The sequence below is a fragment of the Lipomyces oligophaga genome, assembly GCF_038497815.1.
Source record: "Lipomyces oligophaga strain CBS 7107 unplaced genomic scaffold V1516scaffold_9, whole genome shotgun sequence".
Lineage (NCBI taxonomy): Eukaryota > Fungi > Ascomycota > Lipomycetes > Lipomycetales > Lipomycetaceae > Lipomyces > [Lipomyces] oligophaga.
In genome coordinates, this window is record NW_027117793.1 from 235,921 (window position 1) to 254,108 (window position 18,188).

The following is an 18,188-nucleotide window of genomic DNA, read 5'->3' on the forward strand; positions in this document are numbered from 1 at the left end:
CCATTGTAATGCGTCTCAAAATTTATATTAGAAACTAATATTAAATATTTGATTCGATGTTACTTGGATTTGATTTCTAAACTGATTACTTTGGAAAAACTTTTTGACGTCTTTGGTCATAGGGTTAGGTTCTTAAGCTCTCGTACTGTCCGATCTTGCACGACTGTTCTCATGAATTTCTGTATCTTTAGTAATTGATACATCGTACATGATAGCTTTGCAGTATATATATTGTATTGCATGTTTTACATTATCAAGATCTGTAGAAATGAGAGAATTGAATATTAATGCTGCCGTATGAATCTCATTCAAATAATCACACTCTCGCATTAGATTTAGAGCCTGACGCTCATATTTGTGTGCCCAGGTTAATACAGATAGCGATGCAGTTTACGTCGTGGAGTAGTTCGTGACCGTTATAAATATTAAAGACTGATTATTTTTATATTCTGGCAAGTAGAAGCTTTGAAGGAAAACGTGTAATAATTCGTTGTCCGAAAATTTAAGCCGGTAGTAGGAAGACCGAAATCAGCTAAATTGTGCTTTTTGCAATATCAACAGAATGTAGCTTAAAGCTAAAATCAAGAGCAAAATTATTTGGTAAGAATTGAATATTATATTAACTTAGGCTGGAATTTTTCATGGCTTAGTCCTTTGAAAGTAGTATATGAATACTCGCAGAATCAAAGAGATAAAATGTTCTCTCGCTTGAGTTCGGATATAACCCAATTTGATAAAAAGTGAACTTGCTATTTCTTTCTTGGTATCTAATGAACGGCCTAAATCAACCTTGGTTCGGTCAAATGTATACATCTTACTACATGTTAACACTCAACTCCTATGTCCACATCTATGGCTTTCGTCCAATAAAATCTGCATACATATTCCGATCAAATTATTATTCTTAAATCTTGCCACAAAAAAATCTTAAACAATTCTACTTCGATTTAAACAACATTTTTTCAACTTCCTCCGCATTTAGTTCTTCCACTTTATCGGACTCTCCGCTGGCTTGATTACTGACGCTCTGATCCAGTTTCAACTTGGTATTAGCAAGTTGCAAAATGGCTTCTTCTATCGTGTCTTTGGTCACTAACCGAACCACTTCTACTTCCTTGGTTTGGCCAACTCGGTGTGCGCGATCCTCCGCTTGTCGGTCATCGTGAGGATTGAAACTCATATCAAAAATGATCACCACATTAGCACACGCAAGGTTAATGCCAAATCCTCCAGCTTTTGTTGATAACAAAAAACACGAGAGATTCTTCTCTGTATCAAACTGGTCAATCAGATCCTGACGCATCTCAACAGGCGTTTGGCCATCTAATCGTAGAAACTCAAGTTCCAACGTTTTCAAAACTGATTCTAAAATATCTAAAACTTGCGTGAATTGCGAAAAAATTAGTATCCGATCGCCTCGCTTCACCATTTCTATAAGCATGCCCTTTAGCTTTTCAACTTTCCCAGATATCATCCACTCATCATTCTGCAAAGCAAAATTCGCAATTGAAGGGAACTTGCCACACAGATTATGAAGCTCGAAATCAGACATGACTTCCATATCCTCGAAAATATACTGTTGATTTGCCTCTCGATATCTCTCTTCCTTCATGATCGCCTTAGCCATCTTCTTCAGTTTCTCGGTCGTATAAATCCGGCGAAATAACAATGGATGGATAGCCGCTTTCCGAAGACGCATCAATACATTAGTAGCCGATTTCTCCGATCGACTCATCTTAGTACCTGCCTCTCGCGCTTCAATTATCCGCCTGCTCTCATTGATCTCAGACTTGTAGAGCTCATCCTGAACTGATGTCATACTGCAATACTCGATACGGTGCCGTTTTGACGGCAGATATTTCAGCACCTGATCCTTCCGACGTCGAAGTACAAACGGCGTCATCATACTCTTTGCTCGCGCAATGCGTTGTGCTGACAATAGAGCAAGATTACTGGCATCGTCTGCGTTAGTGGTTGTTCTCGCGCGATGCTTGAATAAAACAGATAGGGCTTCACGAAAGTTTGGCCGTCGAAATACTCCAGGTCGAATAAACGCCAACAAAGAAATTAGTTCTTCAAGATTGTTCTGCAAGGGCGTGCCAGTCAGAAGCAACCGAAAATCGGAATTTAACCTCATTAGCGACCGATATCGTTCAGATTCAGAATTTTTAAGCATATGACCTTCGTCAAAAACGCAAGTACTAAATCGAAACTTTTGCAGAAAACTACTGTCAGCATACGACCCACATGCCAGATTGTACGTAGTAAGAATAACATCGAAATGAGTCTCTGGGTCTCGCAGCATGTCCCGAATTTCTCCTCTCTCGCTTTGAGTTCCGTAGTATAGCTCTACTGCCAGTGAAGGACTAAATCTATGACATTCTCGTAGCCAATTAGCCAAAGTAGATGACGGAACAACAATTAGATGCGGCCCTTCGACTCCAATTTCCTTTAGATGAGAGATAAAAGCAATTACTTGACATGTTTTACCCAAGCCTAGTTTTTGTTAGATAGATATTCAAATATGTCAAAAAATATATACCCATTTCGTCTGCAAGGATGCAAGATACTTTCTTTTCGAACAACGTAGATAACCAATTAATACCGACTTGCTGATAGCTCTTCAACTTCACATCGTCTGCCAATAGTTTCGGCTGCTCAGCGAAATAGTTACCCCTAGTTGACGTGCTCGTTGAAGAGGGTGAATCTGCCGCAGCTTCTAGTATTTCAAGCTCGCCATCAACATTCGAGACATTGATACCCCAGTCCTTGATGATATCAGAAATAGTTTTACCAAGAGCTTCGCAGCGATGTATCAATGCATCAACAGCACTATATCCGGTCAAAGTCTCCAAAGCTGCATCAACTGCTTTGTCGCCCGCTGCCTTTCGTGGGCGCCTACCTCCTCGCCCTCTGACAACCTTAGGCTCTGCAACTGGGAAATCGACTTTTCGGACCTGAGCAAGTGATTTATATGGTCGATTATTGACAATCAAACTTGCCGCCTCATCATTGCAGCATGCAACATCAATGATAACAGCCTTTGAAGAATTGTTACATATGTCCAAGAGTCGCTTTTCCAAAATATCATCCTCTTCAATCTCAAATTCATCAATGACAGCATCTGGATCTGCATTTCGGCGCTTCCTAACTTCTTTTACTGTCTCTTCTTCTTCTTCTTCTACCTCTTCAAGATCATCCGAATCAAGCTCAGGTCCTTCTTCTTCTTCATCCGAACCCAAATCTAGTTCTTCCTCTTCCTCCTCAGAATCGCTGTATTTTGTCCTCGATTTCGAGATCTTCTTTTTGACAATAGGAGATGGCGAGGGATTTTCTTGCGACAAATTTACAATTTCTCTGGTGCGACTGGAAATAACTTGCACGGGGGAAGAGGACGACGAGGCATATAGCGGTTTCCCATTTTCATTCATTCTAGACAACGCCTGTCGACTGTACTCTTCTTTCTTTGCAAGCCATGCCGCAGAAGCCTCAAAAGTCACATTAATTCGAACGGCCACTGATAATGCGGCAATAGGGAATGACGGGAATATTTCCTTTAGTCGTAAAATGATTTCTTTGTCGTTTGCGGATACCGCATCGAGAGGATCAGTGCTCGCTCCAACAGGACGTGCAGGCGAAGGTCCTGTTTGAGTTGCTCTCTTGACGGCTTGACCTTTGATCCGATCGATCTTCGACGTAGAGCCCGAAAGGGAATAAGATCTATTGGCACCTCCGGTAGAACCATTTGCAGCAAATTTGCTTGTGAGTTCTTTGAAACGGGCTTGCGCAGTAGACATGCTATTCGACACAACTGATGGTGGAGCCGGTGAGCTACTGGTTGTGAACGAGCTTCCTGAAACAGGAGCCACAGAAGCAAAAGAAGATGATGCCGGTCCGTCAACCTGTGGCGAGCTAGACTGTCGAGCAGATGGACCATCAAGATATGAGCTCATTCTACCATAGAAGGTACTCTGAGCAGCAGGCTTTGCAGGTTTTGCTTCGGCGGCTGCTGTTGGTGCACGAGAACCAGCAGCCGAAAACACAGTAGGACGTTTCGGTTTTGACTCCGAGTTAGCCATGAATCCGTTTGTGAAAGAATCTGTTGGAGAAGAAGAAAGAAGATCTATTGAATCTTCGTGGACTTTAAATCTTTCGGACGAGTTGAAAGAAGGAGATGCCTTGCGCTTCTTCAAATAATAATCGTTGCCCTCAGCCATTTTGATAAATGCGTCAAGGGATATCAGTAGCAAAAAAATTGGTACAAATAACAGGGCATGCAACTTATTTTGAAAATTCTTCTAAAATCTCAATAAACGACTCAATCATTTAAACACTACAGAGACGAAACAGCGAACAGTAGAAACAGTCACCAACTCGGAGTTGTCTAAAAATCGAGAAATTTAGTATGCGCCGCTCGCTCCCTCGACGCGTTTCAAACGCGCCTGGTTTGTTACGCTTGCATACATTTGGACTGGGATGTGCTGTACAAAGATTTTCAGTTTTAAACAGCTCTTATTATATTTTTTATAGAGTTAATCCGGGTCCAAGTCTTTCTTTATTATACAAATACTCATAATGAGAATAATACACTAATATACACAAATAACTCGGTTTCATTGACAAGTGGACTTAGCCAGCATCTCCATTGCAGAAGAAATCTCTCCATCTCTTCCCGAGTCTATGGTCATCACAATTAAGGAAGACACTACTCTTTGTCCGGCTGCTGTGTACTTAGACAAGCCCAAATATTGAGACATCTAAGTAGATATTAGTAACAGAAGATGAGTGATAAAGACAGTATAAACAACCAACCTTCTTAGATGAAATACCGTCAAACGGCCAATAACAAACTAGTAAAGACACATTGTAGCGTGAATACTTCTTCAGCCGTCTTAATGCTTCCAGTAGCAATTCGCCATCAGACTGTAACTTAGCCTCGGCATTGACAGAGCTATGCTCAACTCCATTCATACCGCACAAGAAAATTAAGCCACCGACAAGCTCATACGATTCAGGTTTGGCCGTCATAGTTGAAAATGAAACATCGAGTTTATGACCTTTTAAAAGTCTCGAGTATCGTTCGCCATTCCATTCCAAAAGTAGCTTGCGCCGAAACCAAATCCCTGTCGGACTCTGCCAATCCGCTGCCAATAGGTCTACATCCAACGACGACTCTGCGATGTTCTTCTTGTTGAACGTTGCTTCAACATACGGAAGAAACACTTTTTCTAGATTAACTGGCAACCACAGTTGTTCTATCATTTCCCGCTCCTTATCTATCGCTTGGATAGTATGAGATTGATCTACATAGTCGAACTCATTCCGCCGTCCCAGAGAAATACGTTTCTTTTTGAGCGGCCGGCCCATAATTTTGGCAGCCTGGCGATATTGTTCTCGCCTTCGCTTCTTCAAGTCGTTGTTAGCTTTCGCCAATGCAGCAGTCGCCCTAATTTTTCGCAATGCACTTAGCAACATACTCTTGCGAAACATGTCGACGGCTTTCATTTCTTGGCATACGCTCCAAACTTTATCATATACCAAAGACCGAAATATTTTTTCAGAAATGTGGTCTATCAATTTGTGGCGTATTTCAGAACGCTCTCTGCTATATCGTAAAGCGGCCTGCTTTGTGAGCTCTCGAACAAGAGATTTGACGGTTGTTTCCACAATTTCATCTCGCTGTTGAGTTGCTGCCAGTTCACTCAGTCGTCTTTGCTGCTCTGCTACTTTTTGGACTGCTGCCTGGGCTACTAGTTCTCGTCTCAATTTTTCTTCTGCTTCCTCTTGTCTTCGTTCGGCTTCTCTCTCCAGTGCAGACCGCACTTTCTTACTGGAAGGAGCGCTTTCAAACTCAGCTTGTAATTTAGTCGCTTGCGGTGTTGTAGTTGCAATTGAAGTACCGAATTGCGTTGATACATTATTACTCCCTATCTTCATAGTTTGAGCGGCGTGCGCATATTCAGAATTTGGCGGTAAGCCAACGTCATCCGGCTTGAAGAGTGATGAAGGACTGGAAAGTGAATTTCCTCCAAAAGACGAAAAAGCAGGTGCTGATTTATTTTCCTGCACATTTCCGAACGAGGACACTGTAGGAAATTTTCCGTTTGTCAGGGATCCAAAAGAAGTACCAAAGCCATTGTTGGATGCTCCAAAACCTGTGGAGTGATTGGCCAAACCGAAATTTGATCCGAAAATATTGGAATCTGAAAATTTAACCGAAGATTGCTGATTATATAATGGGGTCGACTGAGATCTAACTGAAACTGAGGGAGATGGAGTGATATCTGGACCTCTGAAAAGAGTCTCAGTTTTGATATTCTGATCTATCGCATTTTGAGGATATATCTTGATGTTATTTCCCTGAATTAGTTCTGTGATTGATTGATTCTGCAATTTTGTCTGAACCAATCTAGTGGAATAGGCTTGACGAACAGGCGCTTTCGTAGCTATGACTTGTTCATTAAACGAAACAACATCAACACACTCTATACCATCGTCCAGCCTCCTGGGGATTTCCCAATAGTCACATAATTCAAACAGCTCTTCAAGATCATTACATCCAAGCATTTGAGCCAGATTCGACGCCACATATGGTTTCCCATGCTTATGATAGCCAACTGACATAGATCGTAAAGCGTTCAACCGAATATCGTTAAAATGAATTTCGGCCAGGCAGCCCATAAGAAATGGCACCGCGCTGCTTTTCACTAGCTTAAAAAATCGGACAAACAGATTTTGAGCGTTTTCCGTGTTTGAATATCCGCGTTCTTTAATATTATTCTGCTGTGCCAGATTACGCAACTCCATAGCTATCTGGACTTTAGGATTTAAGAAAATATTCGTCGGTAATTCCTGTATTTGGCGGTCGATATCCGGATCGCGAAGTAGACTGAGCAATCGATAAGCTTGGAATTCCGCTTCATTTGGACAATGAGCTCCATTTTTTCTAGCATCCGAATAAAATTCCGACAAAGTCTGTAGTGCTTTATTGAATTGTTCTAACTCTTGTTGTCTAGCACCATCTATTCCCTCGCCAGCAATACTATGCAATGCGATTATATGAATTCTAGCAATACGTTCATTACAATCAATTGCTTCGTAGCCAGAATAGTTCTGGTACGTAAAATCTTGTCGAATAGATCGAGTACGGTCCCACAAAAAGGCATGCGATTCAGGAAGTTGAGGAACAATGTTGTCGATTAAAAACGTTAAAGTTTCCTATCGTGTAAGTACGCGAGCCGAAATCAACTCTTATTAAGATTAAAATAATTATATTACCTGTAAAACTCCTGGAGGACGAACGTCGGATGGTAGCGGCGGAGGTTGACCTGCAGCTGGTCTGGAGAATTCTTTGATCGCAAGTTCTTTGTTAATCAATCCGTCCGGTCCCTTTTCGTAGGATTTCACCAGGTTCCCTGCTGACCGACGAACTCTTTCAAACAAAGGACATTTCTCTGTACAAGTTCCCACAAACACAATTGCTTCTTCAAGATTTTTCCGAATGTCTGGACTATCGACAAGGCCACGCTTCTCCATTTCAGTTCGTTCTACCTCTCGCATCTCTTGAAACTGAGGACTTATTTAGTTTCCGACTCAGTAATATCTGAAACTTAGTCAAATTCAAATTATTACGAACCTTCTCATATAGAGACTGCAAATCTCCATTCCAGGAAGCTTCCAAATTATTCATTGCAGCCTGATTCTTAGCATCCCAACCATCACTCGCAGTAATTGATCTGTCAGTCCTAACCCGATCTTGGTTCTTCTTTTTAGTTTTGTTCGATTTTCGAAACTCAATGGCGAATTTGCCTTGATTCGTTTGGCTGCTCGATCTATTCTGGAAATGGTTCACGCTGGTTTTTGAAGTCTCTTTACTAGATCCGCCGGTTTGAAATGGATTTGTGCCGCTGACCGGCAATTTGGATTCGCCCACATTCCGCGACTGGGGTGGTCTGTACGATCCCCGAATCTTGAAACTTGAGGACATAGCCTCCACTTACTTGCCCAAGCTTATTCAAGACTTCCTACACAATTTGCACGAGCATGATATTCGCTGCATATTCTCCAAATGAGATCACGGCTTGCAGCGAAACAAAACCCACAGTTAGATTTGAAGAAACGATTATATAATCAGAAAATGCTCAGATTTCCAATTTGAGATAACTGTATTACTAACATTTCAATTTTTCGTAGATTACGAACCTAATAAGAATTCAAAAACTTCTTTATTGTTACCACACAACTGTTCCCCCCTGATTTCAATACTATTCGCCCAGCTAGAAATCCAGAGGATCTTCGAACTGGAGTTTCGGTGCTTCACTCCAAAGCATTCTTAGATTGTATCTAGCAAAGCATCTGGACGCTATCGCAGATAGTTAATCTGTTTTAACCGCCCTATAGATCGTACTGACAAACAAGAATGCAGCCAAAAAACTGACAGTTCCGGTGCAGAGACCAAATACAATGCAGCCAATGAGAGAGTAAGAGAAGAACAGGAGGCCGGAAACAAAACCAGAGATAGTCAGACGGAAAATGTAATACCACACAGAGTATAAAAATACCCAGAACGCCGGACCAGTTCCAATAAAAAAAGATCTCCACCACCAGTGATAATTCTCCGAACAGAGCTGGAAATATGAGCTGACAATCGAAATCTCAACGACAGTAACCATGAGAAGGAAGAAAGTCAGTGCAATGAATCCATATAAATAATAAAACCCAGTCTTGTCTTGCCAGACAGATTTCATGAGAAATACTACCTCAATTAAGATCACAGCAAAAGGGATGAACCCTCCAATCAAGATTGCATACTTGTCCGTCATATACCAAGGCTGGACAGGAATTTGTCGAGGAATCTGCTTTGCTCGCAGAGGAGGTTCTAAAGTCTGCGTTCGAAATCCAAACCAGCCTCCCATAATGACTAGTGGAACTAATATGAATAGCCACATGCAAATAAGAGCAAGCAGTGTTCCCAAGGGAATAGCTGAAGAGGCAGCCTGACTCCAGCTAAACAAGTTGGTAACAAAGAGGAATCCAAACAGACAACCTGGAACAAGCATGGAAGTCTAAGAAAATTAATTAACTGTATAGATATAATGCAAATTCTGACTAACCCGTAAAGCATTTTTCAGCCATTTTTTGCCTTTGAAATATTTGTAAAGCTGAGAGCTAAAATAGCCAGAGAATACGCTAAGTGAATCAGTAATCTGCTCTTTCTATGCTGCTAAATAATGCTCACCCAGCGAACGCGAACAAAAACAGGGCAAAACTCAAAAAGCCTCCACGATAACTCGGACCAAAAATGCCCAAAGACGAAAATACTACACATCGTAAGAAATGAGAAGTTAAACAGTACAAGCAGATATTCGACCTACCAACTAACGCCAAAATCATCACAAACATCTGTACACCAGCTCCAACGATGGAAGCCAACACTCCCTTGTGTGCTGGAGGCCGAAAAACGTCTCCGTAAACCAGCTTCCAGCCCCCGATCTCATCTGGTATATCTTTATCACCTTCGCCGTGATCCTCTTGGTTATACGAATCAATTTCGCGTGATAACGTACGAATCATAATTATGGCCACGACAACAGTCAAAAAAGAAGTAATAACCAAAGAATTGATGATAGCTAGCCAGTGAATGTTGTCCGACTTGGTACTATTGAGAAAATACATATCCCAGCGATTAGAGTACTTGATATCGTACTCCTCCTTAAAATATACTGAATAGGTATAAGGAATCTTCAAATTTTCGGCGGTCGGATCTAACTGCAATCGCTTCATGTCAGTCTTGATTTTTTTAGGACATGTTCCAGCTGGAGTATCGATTCTGATCTAATTAGACATTTGCTTACAAATATCACACTCCACTTACGATTTTGGATAAACCTCAAATCCAACGATCAAGTTGCGGCCAGGACGGCTTTCATCAGACCGATATCTGATCACTATTGTAACATGATTGTTAATGTAGGCAATCTAGATTTCGTTAGAATTTCAGCCGCTAGGTTGGAATATCGATACACGCACGTCGTTCTCGTATGATCCAAGCTTAAATCCAGATGCGTAATATTTGTGCGTCTTGTCTACCGAAACAAACGAGGTTGCTGCGGGTAGATCATCGAGAATCCTGAAATTAGAATGATAATACTGTTTGAACACTGAAAACATACCATTCAACCATATATGAGTTGCGGATCAGGGAAATAGCTCTGTTAATATCCTGGTTCTCTATTTCCAATTCGCACAACTGGGCACACGGAATGTCTTCACCCATTATGATCTCGTAATCGGAAGACGCAATGCGATCTCCTCGGAGAATAGATCCAATGTTCAGTCCAACTCTTTGACCACTCTTTACTGCAGGACAGACGAAACCCAGATCATAATAGGCGTACGGCAGCTGGGTCGAATCGGAAGTGACCTTGTTTACCAGTAATGGGATCGGTTCTCCTTCTGCATATGATTTTACAGACCAACCTAAACATAAGTCAATCAACTTTGCCGAACCAACTATACACTTCATTGTAGCACCGTACCAGGTATCTCAAAAGCCACGGTAATGCGTATCAGACAGATCAAAGCTAGTGCTGACCCCAGTCCATTCCACATCATTTTGACTGCGTAATATCAACAAGATAATAATCTTCAAATTCAACTTTTGTGATCGGAGTTATCAGCGTTGCCGCTAGAAGTAAATGTCTCCAGATGATGAAGACTTCGGTCTCGATTAGCCTACAGTCTGGGCTGCTCTTGGTTTAATATAACTCACGCCCGTACGCTGCACCTTATGATACATTCACGTGCACTAAGATTTACGCCATCGACGTAGCCGTGTCCCACTCAGTACAGATTCCAGTAAACTTTAGATCCCTCTAACCGTCAATACTGGATAGAATGACAAAACGTACTTGCATCCAATCTAAACACAAAAATTTGTCGTTTGTATTAAGTCAATATTTGTTAAAAATCTACTGCCTACAAGCTGGCATATCAACTAAAGCGTTCTGCTAAAAATAAACGAATTAATTAAAAACTTCGGATTGGAACCCTTATACAGAATTCCGCTTGTAGTTCGTACAACCAACCCCACGGCGAACCAAATTGCGAGATAGACTGAATCAGATATGAAATTGGGCTGAATTCCAGTTTAAGTACTCTGTCCGATCACTAAATACTGTATCAAGAATAAGAACAGGACGATAGCATCTATGAAGTCGCAAACGCTTTCCAAATCATCTCAGTCAACCCAAACGCAACTGCTGGCTACCGTCGATGAACTTGTAAGGATGCCATTGACACTACAAAGTGAATAGCTGACTGAAACAGCCAAGGAAAGTCAAAAGACTCAGGAAAGTGAATGGTACGGCATATTGGTAATGAAGGCAAATGGACGACAGAAGGGTATGACAAGTTCAGTCTTTGAAAACAACGTCTAATCCTTTCAAACAGTCATTCAACTCAGGCCGCAAAATGACTTCTCTGTAGGACGAAAAGAAGTCTGGTAATTTGACCAATTGAGACCGCAGCTGAAAATCTCATGATTGCTGATAACAAAAAGTAATGAAATAGTAAAGCAAAAGGTGGCCAGCGCAGTTCATTTTGTGGTATATGTTATAGTTTTCGATCATAATCAACTTCCTTTGGTATATTGCTGGGACAGAAGTAGCAACGGCACGTTTGTCAACAACAAAATCATTGGAACAAACAAACGTGTTCTTCTCACAGATGGCGATGAGATAGGTAATTCACTTCACTTTCGGCAAGCTACAGTTTATTAACCGAGCGAAGAAATAAGACATGTCTGCTCGTTTACTTTCCATCAGCGAAGTGCGAGTCGCAACCTCGACTCGGCCTTGATCAAAGACTTTCAGCATATACCAAAATACAAACTGACTCGCCGTACTATTGGGCAAGGAAGCTTTGGTCAGGTCTTACTGGCAGAAAATCGTGCAACTGGTCGCCAAGTCGCATGCAAAATTATGGATTCTGGAAGCAATTCTCAAAGAATGTTCAAAGCTAAAACAGAAATAGCTTTGCTTCAGCGATTGAGTCATGTAAGTGGTGCTCTCGATATTGAATTCAATTCTGACATCAGTCAGCCAAATATTATTGCAGTATACGATGCCTCCATATTTGGCAATAGAGTGTAAGTTTGCGAGTGTAAATGATTGGGGAAAAATGTGCTGACTCCACAGATACATGTTTGAAGAACTGTAAGAACTTTTACGGAAATCTGTCGCAACATGTTTACTTACAGATATAGAATCACAGGAGGCGACATGTTCAGCTATTTGACAAGAGACGATAGGCTGTCTTCCATATCAGAAGCAGAAGCTCTAGTGGTTACCTTTCAGCTACTTCAGGCCCTGCTCTATCTGCATGAAAATAATATAGTTCATAGAGACTTAAAGGTTGGTATAAACGATAGAAAAAATTGAATAAAGCTAACCAATATCAGCTGGACAATATTCTGCGAGTGGCCAAAAGTCCCGAATCACGAGTGGTACTTGCAGACTTTGGCATATCCAAGTATACCAAAGGCAAGCCTCGCATGACAACAGTTGTAGGCACACCTGAATTCTGTGCACCTGAGGTAGGCTTTGGCTCTTCTAAAAAAACCGGAAATCCTGGATACGACCACAAATGTGATAGCTGGAGTCTGGGTGTCATTATACATATAATGCTATCAGGTAAGACTGGGGCAGGAATCATTGATTCAACATTAACTGGCAAAGGAATATCCCCATTCTGGGATTGCACAGAAGATTCGACCGCAATGGCAATAAAAGCCGAGAGATGCCAGGTCAATATGTCGGAAGAAATTTGGAGCATAGTGAGCTGGCCAGGTAAAATATGCTTGTAACCTTAGTACTATTGAAAAAACTGACAAAATATAGCTAAGGACTTAATCCATAAGCTCCTCTGTACAAACGTGGAAAGACGATATAGTATTTCAGACTGTTTTGAGCATCCTTGGATCAAATCAGAGTATAGCCTTCTCAGCGCTATTTATAAAGAGAGGTGTATCAGTGATTGGAATCAACCAGATCATCGCACAGCAATTCTCAGCAGTAGTCAATGCGCAGCTCTGAATATCGGAAGCCAATAAAGCATATACATCGCTAGTCACCAGTAACAAATATCATTACTTCTTCTTGCTGATCTAAATATCAACCTCTTCCGCATGCATAAGTTTCAGCTACATTGCATAGAGAATGAAATTTTCAAATTGCGCCAATCTAGCTCAGCAACGCGGAGCCCATAGCTGGACAGTCTAAACCGCGGAGCAAATAGAGTTCAACTTTCAAACCTTAGAATATAAATGGAAGACAATAATTTCCTTTTATAGCCTAGCAATGCTGAAAAATAAAGTTTAAATCAACCTCATTGTAAAGTCACGAGAATGCCACGAAGTCAACACATTGCCGTCTGCTGTTACTCCTCGCTTCCATCTAATCAAAAAGTCGCTGCGACTTTCTCTTCAACTTTCAAGCGTTTGCTTTTGTCAATCGGATTCTAGTTTTGCGATATCTTATCGTCGATCAAGATGGTAAGTAATTGATGGGTCACTGTTAGCCTCTGGTTGATGGTCTTATTGTTGTTGTGCCGGGAGGCAGAGTTTTGACGGTTTGGACTAGGAATTCGAGGATATCGAGGAGCTCGATGGTGTGCGTTTCAGCTGGAACGTATTTCCGTCCACTCGTCTCGAGGCATCTCGGACTGTTGTTCCAATTGCCACATTATACACTCCGATTAAGGAACGCCCTGATTTGCCTGTTCTCCAGTACGAACCGGTCACTTGCCGCGCACCCTGTCGTGCTGTCTTGAATCCCTACTGGTAAATAATTACTGATCTGATTATTTGAAATATATTAATCATTTATTAGTCAATTGGACATTCGAGCGAAATTATGGATCTGTGAGTATTTGAATACTGCATATATTCGTGATCGGGAATTATTGACTCCTTCTCTTACAGGTCCTTTCTGTCTGTCTCGCAATCAGCTTCCAGCACATTACAAGGATATCTCTCCTCAGTCTCTTCCTCATGAGCTCCTTCCAAAAAGTACCACTATCGAATATGTTCTTGCACGTCCTGTTCAATCTCCTCCAATTTTTGTTTTTGTAGTCGATACTTGCCAGACGGAGGAGAATTTGCAGGCTGTTAAGAACGAGATCATCGTCAGTCTGAGCTTGCTTCCGCCGACCGCTCTTGTCGGTCTCGTTACGTTTGGGACTACAGTAAGTTATTATTTTTGTCTTCTAAGTTAGCCTCGACTAAGTTTTAATAATTTAGGCGCAAATTCACGAGCTTGGTTACTCTGAATGTGCTAAATCGTATGTTTTCCGTGGCACCAAGGAGTATTCAGCCAAGCAGGTTCAAGAAATGCTCGGCCTTCTTGCGGCATCTCTTCGTCCGACTCAGCCTCCTCCTCCCGGACGTCCTGCACCTCAAACCTTTGGAGCTGCAGCACGGTAAGATTATATCCTGTTATTTGTTGGTGATCGTTCAAAATTAACTCTCTTAGATTCCTGCTTCCGGTGCAGCAGTGCGAATTCCAGCTTACGAATATTCTTGAGCAGCTTCCTGTTGATCCTTGGCCGGTCACCAATGATAAGAGACCACTTCGTTGTACCGGAGTCGCTCTTTCAGTTGCTGTTGGTTTGTTGGAGACTTCGTTTCCAAACACAGGAGCTAGAATTATGCTTTTTGCGGCAGGACCTGGTACTCAAGGACCGGGAATGGTCGTGGGACCGGAATTGCGCGAAGCAATTCGTTCGCATCACGATATCGAGAGAGATAATGCAAAACACTACAAGAAGGCTGTTAAGTTTTATGAAGGTTTGGCTAAGCGAGCATCAAATAACGGCCATGTTGTCGATATTTTTGCTGGATGTTACGATCAGATTGGTATTATGGAGATGAAGTCATTACCTAACATGACTGGTGGAGATATTATTCTTGCTGATGCGTTCACTACGTCAATTTTCAAGCAGAGTTTCCAGAGAGTTTTCAATAAAGATTCGCAAGGTTTCTTGCAGATGGGATTCAATGCCACGCTTGAAGTGCTGACAACGAAGGAACTAAAGGTGTCAGGTCTCATTGGACACGCTGTTTCAATGAACAAAAAGTCTGCTTCTGTTGGCGAGACCGAAATCGGTATTGGTAATACTTGTGCCTGGAAGATGTGTGGTATTACACCAAGCAGCTCTTATGCAACCTATTTTGAGGTTGTTACTCAAGGTACTCCTGCTGGACAGCCGCAGGCGACTCAGCGTGGACTGATTCAGTATCTTACATTTTATCAGCACTCGTCGGGTACATTCCATTTGCGAGTTACAACATTGGCTCGTAATCTTACTGCTGGTGGAGATCCTGCAATTGCCCAGTCATTTGATCAAGAGGCCGCGGCAGTACTTATGGCGCGCATTGCGGTTTTTAAGGCTGAAGTTGACGACGGCCCAGATGTTCTACGATGGACGGATCGGATGCTTATTCGATTATGCCAAAAGTTTGCGGATTATCGCAAGGATGACGCGAAATCGTTCAGATTATCACAAAACTTTAGTTTATATCCTCAGTTTATGTTTCATCTGCGACGGAGTCAATTTTTGCAAGTGTTTAACAACTCACCAGATGAGACTGCATTCTATAGACATGTTCTCAACCGGGAGGATGTGACCAATTCATTGATTATGATTCAACCCACATTAATTGCATTTACGTTTAATGAGCCACCTCATCCAGTTTTGTTAGATTCAGTTTCAATCAAACCCGACCATATCTTATTGCTCGATACGTTTTTCCATGTCTTGATTTTCCACGGTGAGACGATTGCACAATGGCGGAAGGCGGGATACCAGGATCAGGCCGAATATCAGAGTTTCCGGGATCTACTTCAAGCGCCACGCGATGAGGCAGCTGAGTTACTTGTTGACCGATTCCCATTGCCTCGATTTATTGATACGGATGCCGGTGGATCTCAGGCACGTTTCTTGCTTTCTAAGCTGAATCCATCCAGTACCATTCAGAGCGGAGGAACTTATGGTGGTGCTGCAGGGTCCGCTGTTGTTCTCACGGACGATGTTAGTTTACAGACATTTATGGGTCATCTACAAAAGCTTGCTGTTACAGGTACTTCGTAGGTTTGTGTTTGTAATTAATTTTTGTTTTTTTTTATTTGTTAAATTTCCATTTTCTCATTTCTCATTTTTATTTTTTGTATTTCAGTCGTGGTCTCAATATTGTGCAATATAATGAAGTATAAGACTTTGTCGATGTGTTTTTTTTTGCCTTTCTGGCTTTTGTTCATGACTAAAATTTGTTTTGTTGATTTGTTTATGTTAGCTGTCAGTTATTTGAATTCGTGTGTATATTGTTTGTATTTGCCAATACAATTTAGATTAAATAATGGTTTGTAGGTCGAGTATAAAGGAAATTTTGTTTGTAAATAACGTTATTAAACACTTTCCTCGTGGAATGTGTCTTGTCTGACGATTGGTGAGCGTGTGCAGAGTGCTTAATTGGGAGGTTATCTATCAAACCGAAAATTCCATGTGATTGTCTCTCCAATTGAGACATAGCAATTGCTTTCAATGGGTAGGATCAGCGGAGTTTAGATTGATACGATTTCGAATATTCGACTATTTTGATATGGCTGAAGTAGAAGCCATGAGCAGTCCTTCTGAAGAATTACGAGACGAGATTCCAGCATGCGAATTGCAGGAAGACATGGAGACAGGCAGATCGAGCATTGAAGCTAACGGTGTTGCTAATGCCGAAGGGGGTGTCAAACTTGATGCAATTGCAAATGCCGAAATGGAAAATGATTATACTTCTCTGACACGAGATAGCACGATGTTAGATTTGTCAATGGATAGCGATGATCTGACGAAGGAGCTTTCAAAAGTACTATCAAGTCAATCGTCGACTGCTACCACGCCTGTTCGAACGCGATCCCGTAGCGATATCAGCGACAAGGAGCGCGACTCCGGGCCTGATGTGATTTGTTTGCAGGCCGATGAACGAGAACGATTGTATACCGAAGGAGGAGTAATATTTGATGAGCACCAGAATAACTATTTCATTGCCGAATCGTCGGTGAAATCGATGATTCTGTTTTGGATCGACTACGTGCACAATTTGCTTAAAGATAAGACCATTGCTTTAGTTCAGGAGTACAGCCATAAAGGAGGTCTATACAGCAAGTTCGAGATCTTGCTTTTGGATCTAGCAGATCGGGTACTACATTACGTTAGATTCTATGTATCGTTCTCTACTCATCAGCCATATACTGCTGTAAGTCGCGACGGCCATGGTTGGATTATGTGATGGCTGATTGTTTTCAATAGTCCTTTATTGCTCTTCAGGTCATGTTTGCTAGTTTTCCTATCCTCACGTTCATAACTGCAACATGTATCACCCTGTTTGCAATTACCTATTTGGCGATCTGCATAACCACGATAGCAATCGTGTTCTCTAGTAAGAAATCAGCAATTTTTATATGTTGTATCTTTTTGCTAAAACGATTTTTAGTGGTTTTATTGCTCGGCTGTCTCTTAGTGACATTCTTTATGGCTGCCTCGACGTGGGTTTTTGTCGCCCTTGGAATTAAAGGCATACAAAGCGCTAGTGGTACACTGTTTCCGCCGTCTTCGGAGATGAACAACTTTAAATCCATTCCTCATGGAAAGATCAACACTAAACAGGTTAAGGATTAGAATATGCAGCGCAACTTTGGCTAACTAGAAGTGATTCTGCCCGTTTTACGATTAGATTATGATACGATTTACCCCATGAATAGCGATGCTTTGCAATAAAATTGCTTTGGAGCTGCGCCGTCATAACTATGGAATAACGACTCGATTGCAAGTAGCATCTATCTTATCATGTCTATAGTGCAAGATTGACAAGATTTGCAGACTTTTTGCTCAGGATTATTCAATGGAACTAACTCCGATGGGACGGCAACAACGAATCGTGTTCCTATAATTTAATATCGCGCAATGCTAAGACCGAGAAATCCAAACCAGATCTGCTTTATTGTTTCTATCTGAAAAATTGATTTTGCTTTATGGACCTTGGTTCAGCTGATTGTAGAGTGCTTGTCCACGTGACTATATAATTCCGATGTATGTTGCTTACTCCATAAATATGTAATGGCGTCATATATATGCTTTGTCAT

At 41.5% G+C, this 18,188-nt stretch overlaps 6 protein-coding genes across 6 annotated transcripts; 3 read left to right on the forward strand and 3 right to left on the reverse strand.

Moving 5' to 3' along the window:
* Nucleotides 1-937: 937 nt before the first annotated feature.
* On the reverse strand, nt 938-4,217 carry V1516DRAFT_666603 (SNF2 family N-terminal domain-containing protein; the record flags this gene model as incomplete). The annotated part of the gene is made up of 2 exons (XM_066920759.1): nt 938-2,496; nt 2,543-4,217. 2 exons carry the CDS (start codon nt 4,215-4,217, stop codon nt 938-940), a joined length of 3,234 nt encoding a protein of 1,077 aa, XP_066775187.1.
* Nucleotides 4,218-4,506: 289 nt separating this feature from the next.
* V1516DRAFT_681620 (SAC3/GANP/Nin1/mts3/eIF-3 p25 family-domain-containing protein) lies at nt 4,507-8,026 on the reverse strand. The gene is made up of 3 exons (XM_066923267.1): nt 7,637-8,026; nt 7,279-7,569; nt 4,507-7,218 (listed from the first exon to the last, which is right to left on the reverse strand). The coding sequence occupies exons 1-3, from the start codon at nt 7,985-7,987 to the stop codon at nt 4,732-4,734; spliced, it is 3,129 nt and encodes a 1,042-aa protein (XP_066775188.1). The 5' UTR covers nt 7,988-8,026; the 3' UTR covers nt 4,507-4,731.
* A 113-nt stretch (nt 8,027-8,139) lies between these two features.
* V1516DRAFT_681624 (uncharacterized protein) lies at nt 8,140-10,754 on the reverse strand. The gene is made up of 8 exons (XM_066923268.1): nt 10,539-10,754; nt 10,173-10,479; nt 10,030-10,129; nt 9,875-9,978; nt 9,375-9,829; nt 9,239-9,320; nt 9,114-9,189; nt 8,140-9,065 (listed from the first exon to the last, which is right to left on the reverse strand). Exons 1-8 carry the CDS (start codon nt 10,612-10,614, stop codon nt 8,376-8,378), a joined length of 1,890 nt encoding a protein of 629 aa, XP_066775189.1. The 5' UTR covers nt 10,615-10,754; the 3' UTR covers nt 8,140-8,375.
* Nucleotides 10,755-10,837: 83 nt separating this feature from the next.
* On the forward strand, nt 10,838-13,111 carry V1516DRAFT_656533 (kinase-like domain-containing protein; the record flags this gene model as incomplete). Its single annotated transcript, XM_066920342.1, has 10 exons — nt 10,838-11,282; nt 11,334-11,403; nt 11,452-11,503; nt 11,561-11,742; nt 11,791-12,056; nt 12,102-12,148; nt 12,198-12,215; nt 12,266-12,413; nt 12,461-12,848; nt 12,900-13,111. Exons 1-10 carry the CDS (start codon nt 11,211-11,213, stop codon nt 13,109-13,111), a joined length of 1,455 nt encoding a protein of 484 aa, XP_066775190.1. The 5' UTR covers nt 10,838-11,210.
* Nucleotides 13,112-13,460: 349 nt separating this feature from the next.
* On the forward strand, nt 13,461-16,416 carry V1516DRAFT_681629 (uncharacterized protein). Its single transcript, XM_066923269.1, has 6 exons — nt 13,461-13,552; nt 13,641-13,840; nt 13,890-13,921; nt 13,982-14,244; nt 14,300-14,478; nt 14,532-16,416. The coding sequence occupies exons 1-6, from the start codon at nt 13,550-13,552 to the stop codon at nt 16,147-16,149; spliced, it is 2,295 nt and encodes a 764-aa protein (XP_066775191.1). The 5' UTR covers nt 13,461-13,549; the 3' UTR covers nt 16,150-16,416.
* On the forward strand, nt 16,417-18,177 carry V1516DRAFT_681637 (uncharacterized protein). The gene is made up of 4 exons (XM_066923270.1): nt 16,417-17,302; nt 17,356-17,485; nt 17,540-17,871; nt 17,926-18,177. Exons 1-3 carry the CDS (start codon nt 16,658-16,660, stop codon nt 17,722-17,724), a joined length of 960 nt encoding a protein of 319 aa, XP_066775192.1. The 5' UTR covers nt 16,417-16,657; the 3' UTR covers nt 17,725-17,871; nt 17,926-18,177.
* The last annotated feature ends 11 nt before the right edge of the window (nt 18,178-18,188 follow it).